This window comes from Platalea leucorodia (assembly GCF_965183815.1).
Source record: "Platalea leucorodia genome assembly, chromosome: 22".
Classification (NCBI taxonomy): domain Eukaryota; kingdom Metazoa; phylum Chordata; class Aves; order Pelecaniformes; family Threskiornithidae; genus Platalea; species Platalea leucorodia.
The window spans coordinates 160,897-173,904 of record NC_138844.1 but is presented as its reverse complement, the minus strand read 5'-3'; the positions used below and the strand labels follow the sequence as shown (position 1 = coordinate 173,904).

Here is a 13,008-nt window from a genome sequence, read left to right as displayed (position 1 = left end):
GTAACACAGAATATGTCTCATAGAGGTGTTTATGTATGGAACTCCCATTTAATCATAGAGGGTTGGATTCATAAGTGCATACATTTACAGTGCAGAAATGGCCATCTGAACTACTCATGCTGGACTGCCTTTACAGTTACTATGGAAAACCAGCACAATTACTATGCAATTCAACACACTAAACAAGGCACCTGAAATAATTAAATAAACATTGCTCTAAAATTGCCTCTTGCTCTCCACTGACTGTTAAAGAAATCTAGGATGACTATTTCATATACATATGTCTAAATCACACATTTCTAAAGCTACTTACACGATTTTTTTCTCCTGGAATCCCACGTTTTAATAAGAATTGGAGTACTGTTACTAGGAAGTAAGTACATGAATATCCGTCTGTCTCTTTGCCTTAGCAAAGGTCTAAAAAAGACTAAATAAATGAAATATCCAAATGTAAGGTTCACTGGGAGATGGGAACTGTGAATGCCATTCATTTCCTCTAATTTTAATTAAAAACCCCAGAAGTCTGAGAGGTCTGCAGTTTCAAAGGAACTTCTTCATGGGGGTAGTGCACATGACATACATGATGACATATATGACATACATGATTTAGGATTGTTCTAAGAATTTAACAGTAAGGAGGACTACAATCCAGTGTCTGGAATCTCTTCTGGGTGTTGCTTAATATTAAACTGTAGCTCTTCTGAAGTCCATCTTTGGATGCAATGTGTGACATTATGCAAAGGATTACATTATCCTCCCTGTTTGCTATAGGGTTAGGTTAGTTGCATTGCACTCAAAAATTCTCATTAAAATCTAGGATCATTAGATTCCTAAGTGATATGAAGAGTCTATATGCCACTATTTATCTGTACTCTAGCTATTTTAGTTGTATAGAAGTTAAATGTTATAGACTAGTCCTGCAATCTATAGAGTTTTAATCTTTTATTATTTTTAATATTTCTTTTATGTATAGAATAGATACTATTAGTTCAAAGAAATGACCTAGTCAGACAAACAACGTATTAAATAAAAACAAAAGACACTGATCCCCTAGAAGGTGCTGTCCATAATTTACAGGTTTATATTTTTGGTTGGATTTCTAAGAAATTGTCTGATGTGATTCCTCCTTTTTTTTTTTTTTCTTTTTACTCACTTTCTTAGTAATTTTTTAGTAAATTTTCCCATTTCAAGTGAATTTGTTGTGTACTAGAGTTCTTAATGGTACTGACTGCTTACGTTTCATAAAAAAATCAGTGTCTGTTCTTCAGTTTGAGGAAGGCGCAATTAGAGCTCACGTTTTCATGTTACGTAACAGTAGTCAGTTAACCAACTAAACATTTATTATAATGGAAGTACCGAAGTTTAGCAGACATGAAAACTCTTATATTTAGTTATCTAAATTTATCAACTGTAATCTTGAGCTTAGTCTCACCATTGGTGAGGACCACCAGGTTTAAAATGACAGATTTTGTACAAAAAAAATAGAGACGGGGTTTATTATTCCAGATAAAGAATACTGATACCCAGTTCATGGAGTAAGATCTCAATAGTTATACGCTCTATACTTTTTCTTTAAATCTAGCCTGATTTTGTCTCTTCACATATTTTACAGCCTTCTAAATGCTATGTGGAATTTTTGTTTTATTAAATACAAATACATTTTGCTTGCTTTTTTTACTCTGGGTATGGGCTAATAGATTAATAGATAAAACAGATTTAAGATGTTTGTTTATATTAATTTTTCTCACCTACTCTGCTAATTGTTAGAAGTATGTGCTGTGTATCTATAGTATCTATTTTATGTATATGAATATATATTTATATGAATGAAAGAATAAAAAAGCAAAAGCAGGATCATAAGAACCTGATTTCCTGACTTCTTCAGGTATTATTGACACTTTCAAATTAAAGAGCTACATCATGTATTTGTTCTAAACGTGTTGGAGATGACAGAAAGTCTATTTAGGAATACTCTTCTAAGAAAACACTTCCTTTTTTTCATGTGTTTTGCTTTTTTTTTTTTCCCAGGGCTTTCATGACATCCTTATTGCTCTTATATATAATAGAATTAATTAGGGGGGGGCAAGAAAAGGTAGAGTAGACACAAAATTTTTTAACCTCTCCTAGCTTGTGAGCTGTCGGAGCACTCTGCACTATTCCCTTTGCCACGTAGAACATAGAGAGAGCAAGAAGATGGGGAAAGTAATTTTCCTCTCTTCAGCTAAAGGGTTTATTAAAGCTGTTCACGACATAGGAGGTGACAACCAAACTAAGTAACCCCAATGACTCCTTTATTGAACCCTATTACCTATAGTTTGAGGAATGAAGGGTGAAAGGGGCTCTGAGAAAAAGATGAAGGAAAACTAATTTTGTGTGGAAATGAAATAGAATATTTCCATTGTTTCAGGTGATACAACTGAAGTTTACAACCCCTCTGCAGTGATAATCAGAAGACAGTAAGGGAATTCTAAAACATCTACAATGCATCTAGGTGTTTTTTTTTTTTTAAGTAGTGGATCCCTACCATAAATTGAACCTGGAGTCCTGTTCAGATATGCCCAGTGAAACCAAGTGAATTCTACCCCAAATACAGAAATCCACAAATGAATTAGAGAAGCTATTATTAATAGCAAGAAAAAGGAGCTGTCTTCCATATATTTAAAGAGAATGCGAGTTAGTTGCCTAATGGTAGATATCTACATTCAGCAGGGATGCTGAATGGACTTCTGTGGACTCAAACTGTTCCTATGGCAGAGCAAAGGTTTGCTGTAGGTTCTGTGTTGTATCTCACAGACCTCACAGATCTGTCCATTATTCCAGGATGTGTGAGATATTAATAGAAGTTTGCCTTCACACTATTGAGTCAAGCCTGGAGAAGGAGGTCCCAAGCTTTGTGCATGTGGTTTTTCTTCAGTCTGTGCCATTTTGGGCACATAAATATTAATCATTTGGGATGTAATCTTACTCCAGATCCACACACCTATTTGCGGGTGTGTACAAGCCCACTGGATGTCTGAATTCCCATCATAGTCAAAAGGAACAAATGAATAAAGTTAATGTAGTCTGGAGATTGAATCTACTGAAAAAGTGTAGCTGGCATCTATAGTCCACAGTGACAGCTTAGACACCCACTTCAAATGTAGATATTTGGATATTCTGATGCCTAAATAAAAATGTTTAGTGTCATTTTAGATGTCCAGGAATATTGCATCTGTCCCACAAATCTCATTCCAAAATGATATGAACGTCTTATAGCTGTTGTAGCTCCCAGCTGTATGTCAGAAATCTCATACCTAATCTATATGTTAGGTATCCATGCTAATAATCACTTGATAGATATTGAGACCATCATTCAGAGACTATATGCGATAAGTCCAAGATGAAATCAATTGTTCCTGAAGAACAGAATTTCTAAATTTATCTTAGAATCTCTGTCTCTCCAACCTTTTATAACTACCACTAAACCACTCATACTTATCTTTGGCATAGTGAAAGTAAAGATGTGATTAAATCAATAATCCATGATAAATATTTTATCCATTATAAAATATAATATAAATTATAAATAGATAAACAAATATATTTATATATATATAAAAATATATTTTTATTTATATAAATCCATTATAAATAAATTAAATATCCTCTCAGTATAAGTCCTTCAGCTCATATGGTACATTATTTTCTGATTATATCAGCAGTGATATGAAATATGTCTCAAATATGCTCTTACATTTTAAATCAAAGATGAGATTTGAAAAGATGATGAATTGAATCTCTTATTGCCAGCAATTTTCTGTTGTAATTAATGCTGAAAAAATATTTTTCATATTTCTATTTTAATTAATATTTTTGTACAAATTAAGATATGAATAAAAACAAACAAGTTAAGCTTCTGCAAAAGAGGTCCACCTTGTAATTCTTCTGTGGAATTTCAAGCTCTCAAGATAAAAATTCAGATGACATAGAATTAAGAACACTGTACAATTATGGTGTTTATATTTACAATTATTTCTAAGAATGAAGGATTAATTTAAGGAGTCATTCATGTCCTTTCCTTTCCAATTACATTTAGGTTTTGAGGATTTAATATAAAGAATTTCATTAACAGTTATAGAACATTAGAGTGGCTATGTTCAATCAAATGGCCTCTTCTGAAAGAGTCATGTTGCAAAAATGATCAAAAAAAACCACAGTGGGGACATTTAAGGCTACCAGGGAATACCCTATCTGATCAGAATTATGTGTCTATGTCATGTATGTCTACCTATAAGAAAAGACCAAGCCTTTCAGTACTTAAAGGGGGCTTATAAGAAAGATGGGGACAGACTTTTTATCGCCAGTAGCGATAAGACAATGGGTAATGTTTTTAAACTAAAAGAGGGCAGATTCAGATTGGATATAAGGAAGAAATTTTTTACGATGAGGGTGCTGAAACACTGGAACGGGTTGCCCAGAGAGGTGGTACATGCCCCGTCCTTGGAAATGATCAAGGCCAGGCTGGATGGGGCTCTGAGCAACCTGATCTATTTGCAAATGTCCCTGCCAGTTGCAGGGGGGATGGACTAGATGACCTTTAAAGGTATATTTACAGGATTAGATGAAAGAAAGCCCTCTTAGCCTTGCTGCTTTGTTATTGTTTCTCTCCTGACTTCAGGTAATTTCACTGTAAGATCTCAAGCATAACTGTTGCTAGCTTTGTAATTGCTCCAGACAATACAATGAATTACATTAGTCCCAGATCATCAAGAATACTATAGCTGAGGCTGGAAGGGACCATTAGAGTGCCATAGTTTAACACTCTCTGCTCAGAGCAGGGTCAACTAGAGCTGCTTAAAGTCTTTTCCAGTTGGCTTTTGAATATCTCCAAGGATGAGGACTTCACAGCCTCTCTAGGAAAGCCATTCCAGCATATGACTACTCTAACACTAAAAAAGTTTTTTTTCTTAGTTTTTAAGTAGAATTTACAGTATTCCAATTGGTGCCTTTTGCTTCTGAGAAATCTGTCTATAATTGCAAGTATCAGGCCCTTGGATGTGCTAGAGGCCTACAAAAGAATCTTTTTAAAGTGAGGCAGGGCTATGGATGTAGAACTGCAAGTTCTGGTTCTCAAGAGGAACTTTAACAGCCACAAATACTTCATCACTTTTAAGATATTTTTTGTTTTTTAAAACTTTAGTACAATAATATTTCTTTTGCCCTTCATAAGCAATCTTCATAAGAGATTTACAGGACAAAGGCTGTAGAACACCAGATACATGTCCTGATAAAGGGCCACAAATTTATTAAAAACTTGAGTAGTAGAAGTGTGTCCTTTAAAAGAAAGAAGCTGCTGGTGAAGCAATCTGGTGGGTTTACCAGTCCTATTCTAAGTTTTGCTTTTCTGTTTGTCTCAGGGCTTTTGGTAAAGCAGTTATGGAATATGTGGAAAAAAAGTATCTGGTGCCTGCAAATCAGCTGGAGCAGCTATGGGAGTAGTTATGAGAGCTGTTTGGTGTTTTGGCGAGGCAACTAACTTGCATTCTCTTCAAATACATGGAAGATAGTTCCTTTTTTCTCGCTGTTATTAATTGTGTTAATTTAGCTTCTCTAATGCATTTGTGGATTTCTGTATTTGGGGTGGAATTCATCTGCCTTCACTGGGCATATTTGAACAGGACTCCAGGTTCAATTTATGGTAGGAATCCACTACTTAAGAAAGCACCACCTAGGTGCATATTAGATGTTTTAGAATTCTCTTACTGTCTTCTCATCGTCATTGCAGAAGGGTTTGAGTCTCCCATAGATCCTGAGTCATATCTGAGAAATGCCTTTGGTTACTTAAGGCATATGAGATGGAATTAAAAACTCATCCTTAGGTTAGTGAATCTCACCTCTATAGTCTCCAAATTGGTAGTTTCAGAAGATGGCTCATCTTCTGAAAGAGATACCTACAATAGGTAGGAAAAATTTCTTTCTAGAGGAAGCTATTTGCCTCCCTTTCCAAGGAAATATTAGATTTATTATCCCAGACTTAGATGAGTGACCTTTATACACTTAAATTAGGGCATGTGAATCCTACCTTTTCAGTCATGGAGTGCAAAGCTCTCTAGTTTATAGTCAAATATGTCCTAATAACACCATCATAACAATCAGTAGTACAAATATTAAAGGTGAAAACCATGTATGAAAATAACAAGACATTTTGATCCAAATTCTACACTTCATAGACTGTTCTTCATCCACAAAGAAATTAAGTCTAGACTTGCTCTAAAATGTTTAAAACAATGACTCTGAAATTAAACAAAGATCTCTGGTGCAGGAACGCAATTTTGCTCACTTCTTTTTGTCAATAACAATCTCAGAACTAAGAATTGGTAATCAGTAATTTCCTGGACTCTTTATTCTAACTTTAATTATGTCCTCTGCTTTCCCCAAAGAAATTTACCGAACATTTTCAGGAAATTAACGCAAACTGATGAAAACTTATTCTTCTCAATTCTTTCAGTAAAATCAGGCTCCTGAATATTATGCTTTTGTTCAAAAAGTCAGAAAATGTAAAAGACAATTTTAAAGTTTCTGACAAAGCAAGGAAAAAGAAAAAAAAAAAGGTTTATTTATGTAAGAATTTCTTAAGTATTTGGAAGAAGTTTCCTTTCAAAGTCCTAACAACTCTGCTAACACTGTGGTTATAAATGGCTGTAAATGTCCACTCTTCCCCCTCTTCCCTTCCCAAAAGCTGAAATATTCTTGGAAATGATTTGGAAATTATTTTTGCTGAACAAGAATTTACAGTGAAAAATACCACTAAACCCACCTGAAACAGTGGAAACATTCTATTTCATTTCCACACAATATTAATATTTCTCCATCTTTTTCTCAGGGCTCCTTTCATCTCTTTATTCCTCAAACTATAGATAATAGGATTCAATAAAGGAGTCACCACAGTATAACAGAGTGAGAGCAACTTATCAACAGATGCAGAGTAGCTGGATTTTGGCAGCAAATACATGGAGCTTGCTGTCCCATAGAAAAGAGTCACAACTAAAAGGTGTGAGGAGCAAGTGTAAAATGCTTTCTGCTGGCTTTCAGTAGATGACATTTTAAGAATTGTGGAAATGATGCGAATATATGAATAAATGATCAGTAAGAAGGGACCCACAATAGCAAAGACAGCCACCACAATCACTTGAATTTCACTTGGGGAAGTGTTACCACAAAGCAGCTCCAAGAGGAGTTGAATCTCACAGAAGAAGTGGTTGATGGCAAGACCACAGAACGGTAAGCTGAATGTTACGATGGTATGTACTAAGCCTACTGCAGTCCCGCAAATGTAAGTTCCAGCAGTCAGGCTTTTGCAGACTCTACTGTTCATAATGATAGTATAATGCAAGGGGTAGCATATTGCCACATAACGGTCAAATGACATGGCAGCCAAGAGAAAACATTCTGCAACTCCAAAAAAAAGGAAGAAAAACATTTGCATTGCACATCCTATCTTGGAAATACCTGTTGTTCCCACAATTAGATTCTCAAGAATCTTTGGGACAATGACTGACAAATAGCACATATCCAAATAGGACAGCTGAGTGAGGAAGAAATACATAGGGGTGTGAAGGGTGTTATCATTATTTATTATCAGAGCAATCACTGTGTTAGCCATCAAGGTGAGGATGTAAAGAGAAAATAAGACTAGAAAGAGCAAAGGATGCAAGTAAGAGACTTCAGAAAAACCCAGAAGTCTGAATTCACTCACTTCACTGATGTTCACGGGAATCATCCCACTTTGGTATCTACTAGAACTATTCTCTCCTCATTTAGGGCTCAGTAGTTGATGCAGTTATAAACAGCCAGACAAAATGGCAATCAAAATACAATTGACTGATTGAATAGGCAAAAAGATGGGTATAATTTAGAAATGATCCAGATTTTTAAAAGATCTTCTGAACAGATTATAAAAAGTTCTAAAGAAAATCAGGCAGTCTTATGCATATAATTTCATCTCTCTTTTTTTTTTGGCTGATTTTTCTTCTTTCATAGCATTGTCTTTGAAGTTTTCACATTTACTACTGTCTTCAAACACTCAGCTACAGTTTTTATCCTGTAGAACAAGAAAAAAAAATGTTTATAGCAGATATCTTTTTATGGACTAATCACTTCAAGTTCCAACAGCATCAGTACATCAGTAGCAGCATTTGAATATTACAAAGATAATTTCTCTGTTATCTAAGTGATCTGCTCCAGGGGATGATTGCTGCTCCCAAGGCCACTTGGTCCAAAGTATCTCGTGAGTATATTCATCGCCAGGCTACACAGCATGTTAAAGGGCTGTTAAAGACAAGCTTTGCATGTACAAGGATTTACTTGTGGGATCCACAGCTGATGGCAGTCATATTCTGAAGTTACCTTGTGGGGAGAGTGGTGGGACAAGAAAAAGAAAGAGAATCCAGATGATGGAGTCTCCAGAAAAGCATTATCCTCCAAGCACTTTCAGTGAAGCAGGAGAGATGATTTTCCCCAGCACTATATACTGTACACTGAGACTCACTAGTGCTGATTGGAGCAATAAGGGATAGTTGTTACTCACAGGTTGGTTGCTAAGCATGGTGTATGTATATTAGTTGGATTCACAGACACTCCTTCTGGTCTCTCCAGTTTTAGATAACTTGGAGTACCCTTCTATATAAACCCAGATGTCCTACTGGAATAGTAAAAGCTGTCTTTGGCTTTGAAGTAATTACTGTTACTTCATAATGCACCCAAATAAAGGAGAAAGTTGTCACATAGGTTCATCATATTTATGCTTGCTTATAAAAATTTGAAGAGGAAGTTCTAGGCGGAGGGGTACAGTCCACATTCATTTGAGTATATAAATCCTGCTGAGATAGGGATGGAAGGTTGGGCCAAAAACACAGAGTGAAAACTAGTGAGGTCCCATTCATACTGCCAAAAAGAACAGTTCTTGAACTAATATAAACACTAAATTGTTCCAGCTTCAGTGTCAGAAATAATGATCCCAGAAGCAATCTAGTTACACGTGTTGTAGACCAATAGAAGAACTCAGGATGCAGTTGCTATTGCTGCTTTTCCCACGTTAAAATTTAGAACTAATTTCAAAACCATCATATGGTGAACAATCAGTTCCCATAGGCAAGAGTAAAAAATGTATTTTTTAGTTCAGTAGCTCTTGAAGATCAGTGAAGAAGGAAAAGCCTGATTTAAGTAGCTTATCTTCCAGGACTTTGGTATGTGAATACCAAATAGCTATGCTCTTAACATCTCTTATCAACAAGAAATCTGTACCATGGTTATCTCTGCTATAAGTCTCATGCTTTTGACAGGCCTCAGAAGCATGACTTCAGGGCCAAAATTACATAACTGGGTTGAAATTTATTTCCAATTTATTTCCAGGAATGTGACTGACAAAACATGCAGATGAATAACTTCATACATCTGTGACATAAAAACCTACCACTGACTGTCCTTCAATGCTCCATGGAAAAATTGTAAAAAATGTTTAAATCATGACTTTCATGAGATTAATAAATTCACTTCGTCACATATTTCCAAGGCTACAGACATATCACAGTATAAGTATCCTAATGCTCTAGCTTTTGAACTCTGGATTAAAGATAAACAAAAGAATAACTTCAGTAAATTCATTCCTCTGAGCTTCCTTGAAATGCACTTATTATTCCTGAGGGAACTAACCTACTTTTTAGCTGCTAAAGATAGGTATTATGAATACCAACTCTACCCATGATCCTTTCTAAAGGTTTCTTAATATTCTCAGAACCAAAAAATGATTCTTTTAAGACTTCTTTTGAAGACTTCTTTTGAAGACTTCTTTTGAAGACTGGGTTCATTCACCTGCTTTCAGATATCTAAAATGGAGACACCTGTTTTTGAGGTATTTGTCTAGACTCTTTTTATGCTTAATGGTGAGGTCTTCTCAGGGTGTTTAAGATCATCCTCAGACAGATGAGACTAATAATGTTTTAAATTGGACTGTTTCTCCCCTTTGACCATAAAGGGAGGCTAAAGCAATTGGCCCAGATACATACCTTTTTATTATAGATAACACATCATTTTAAATTTAAAATTATACACTTTGCACACTAGTACACACTGCAATAAACATACTAATTGTCACTCTCAGAGGTTATGAATTGTGCATGATTGCTATTGAATTACAGTTCCTTACTGAAACAACTTAATATTAGGGTTCAAGCCCATACTTCCCTTCCCCATCCTCGCCCAAAAAGCCTTTTGTACGTTGGCATGGTGGAAACTCAAGCAGGTTATCCAAGGGTGTTCATTCTGGCATCCAAGTGGCCTTTGAGCCACAGATCAGCTTCATTACTGTCCATAGGTGTTGGCACTCCTACCTTTGAAAGATCCTTACCTCCTTTGGGCTTTACCTGATTTCATATCTCATTCACTGTTTCTTCTATTTCTTGACTGACTTTTCATTACCTCTGCACTTCCCATTTTTCACCAGAACTCCTTCCAAACAAACAATCAGTGTTGCTGATCTACAAGAAGGGCCAGAACGAGGATCCAGGAAACTACAGGCTTCTCAGTCTGACCTCAGTGCTAGGGAAGGTTATGGGGCAGATCATCTTGAGTACCATCACACAGCATGTACAGGACAACCAGGGGATCAGGCCCGGTCAGCATGGGTTTATGAAAGGCAGGTCCTACTTGACTAACCTCATCTCCTTCTATGATAAGGTGACCCACTTAGTGGACGAAGGAAAGGCTGTGGATATTGTTTACCTGGACTTTAGTAAAGCTTTTTACACTGTTTCCCACAGCATTCTCCTGGAGAAACTGGCTGCTCACGGCTTGGACGGGCATGCGCCTCACTGGGTAAAAAACTGGCTGGATGGCTGGACCCAAAGAATTGCGGTGAATGGAGTCAAATCCAGTTGGCAGCCAGTCACAAGTGGTGTTCCCCAGGGCTCAGTACTGGGGCCAGTTCTTTTTAATATCTTTATCAATCATCTGGATGAGGGGATCAAGTGCACCCTCAGTAAGTTTGCAGACAACACCAAGTTGGCCGGGAGCGTTGATCTGCTGGAGGGCAGGAAGGCTCTACAGAGGGATCTGGACAGGCTGCATCGATGGGCCCAGGCCAATTGTATGAGGTTCAACAAGGCTAAGTGCTGTGTCCTGCACTTGGGTCACAACAACCCCATGCAACGCTACAGGCTTGGGGAAGAGTGGCTGGAAAACTGCCCAGCAGAAAAGGACCTGGGGGTGTTGGTCAACAGCCGGCTGAATATGAGCCAGCAGTGAATTTTCTTGTTCATACTGATAACATATTTTTTACCTCTGACAGCCTCTAAGACAAATCGTTCTACTTTGGCTTTAATTCCTCCAGCTAGTTACAATAAAGCATAAGGCAGTTATCTTGTATGCAGTCTGCATACCAGAGCAACACAGTAACATGCTTTCCATGCACTGTTTCCCTGCTCAAAAGCATCTTTGCCATTGACTTGTTTTAATCACTCTTGTCATTTCCTGCAGAGGCCTTGCTAGGGGGCCAGTGCTCCAGCAGGACATCTTTCTCACAGGTAGTTGATATTCATGATCAATGGAGAGGGATTGAAAGCTTGATATGTCCGTTGCTCCCACCCTTAAAATCAGTTTCCAAGATTAACTTCCCCTGGGGAAGCCCTGTTCTTCTGACTGAGTATAAAGAGGGCCTAGACCACTTTAGCTTTAACATCATGCCATAGGATAGGATGTTAAAGTGAGATGTAACTCCCCTAGGGAAGGAGAGTCAAAAGAAAAAGATAGCTAACAAGTTGAGGAACAGACAGACCAAAGGTAGGATATATTTCACGTAAGTAGATAATTCACTATCTTAAAAGTCTACATCTGAGGTAAAAATTTCTCTGCTTGACCCACCTGATGACTCATAGGTGCTTAGTGCCAGCTGAGATGTCCCAGGGCATTCAAAACCTTAGTAACAGGGCAGGCAGAGAAGACCTAGAATACATGGGAGACCTACAACCCTAGTGAATAGCAGCTGGAAGACAATTAGGATAGTCCACAGTGTATAAAATTACATTAGAAGCCACTGTTCAGACACCCAGACTGAGAAACTAGGGACAACTGGGCACTTTTTAGCATACAGATCAGCTGGACCATTTTGTCTGTCTACCTTAGGCTAAAACAAATGCTGACCTAAAAATGGGCCATCTAGGACTAGAAAGAGAGAGGATAAGCAATGGGATGGAAACTACTGAGCACAGAAACTGAAGGAGTCACTCACCGTGTCTCAATCAGGTGTAAAAATTGTTTCTGTTTCCAGAAATCCTGTAAAACAGGACACAGGTATTCAGGACTGCTTCCAGATATGCAGGATATTGGCAGCAGCTGAGGTTATACCAGCACTGTCTTGGGCAGCAATGCTCAAATTAGAGGTCTCAGAGTGCATTTTACCTCACTGAAACTTACTTATGCATAGGCAGGTCTCCTTGTGATCTATTTGTCTAAGAGTCCATTATAGCTAAAGAGATGCATTCCAAAACGTTCAGTGGGCTGCTCTGGAGGGTGGTTCAGCCAGCTAAGGGTAATTGTCTATGTCATCTGAATCTGAATCTGAATTTTCTCAGTGCCAGGAGGCACACAAGGTGCGAACATCGTTCTTCCACTTCGATCGGTCTGCGGCTGCGTGCTCTGGAGTCCCAAGGGCCACAGCGCAGTCTTCTGTTGTTTTTTTCCTCAAGACATGACCGATCCAGTTCCATCTCCTCCTCCTCACTTCATTACTGATTTTCTGCATCTCCGCCATTTAATTTTTTTTTTTGAAAGTTGATGCTCGTCGTTTCTGCAACTTTTTTTTTTTTTTCCGGGAGGAGGTAGTTGGCCTCCTGCCCAACCCCCATAACTTGGAGGGCCAGTGGTTTTTCTGTCAGGGTGGCCTTCCCTTAGGCTGCGTTGGTTCGTGGCACCTTCTTCAATTTTATCCGGTGCACCCTCCAGAGAGGGATCCCCTATCCACCACCCAGGGGACGC

General features: G+C 37.7%; 1 protein-coding gene across 1 annotated transcript; it reads right to left on the bottom strand.

Moving 5' to 3' along the window:
- Positions 1-6,820: 6,820 nt before the first annotated feature.
- On the bottom strand, positions 6,821-7,642 carry LOC309600089 (olfactory receptor 10C1-like; the record flags this gene model as incomplete). The annotated part of the gene is made up of 1 exon (XM_082332156.1): positions 6,821-7,642. One exon carries the CDS (start codon positions 7,640-7,642, stop codon positions 6,821-6,823), a length of 822 nt encoding a protein of 273 aa, XP_082188282.1.
- Positions 7,643-13,008: the final 5,366 nt, after the last annotated feature.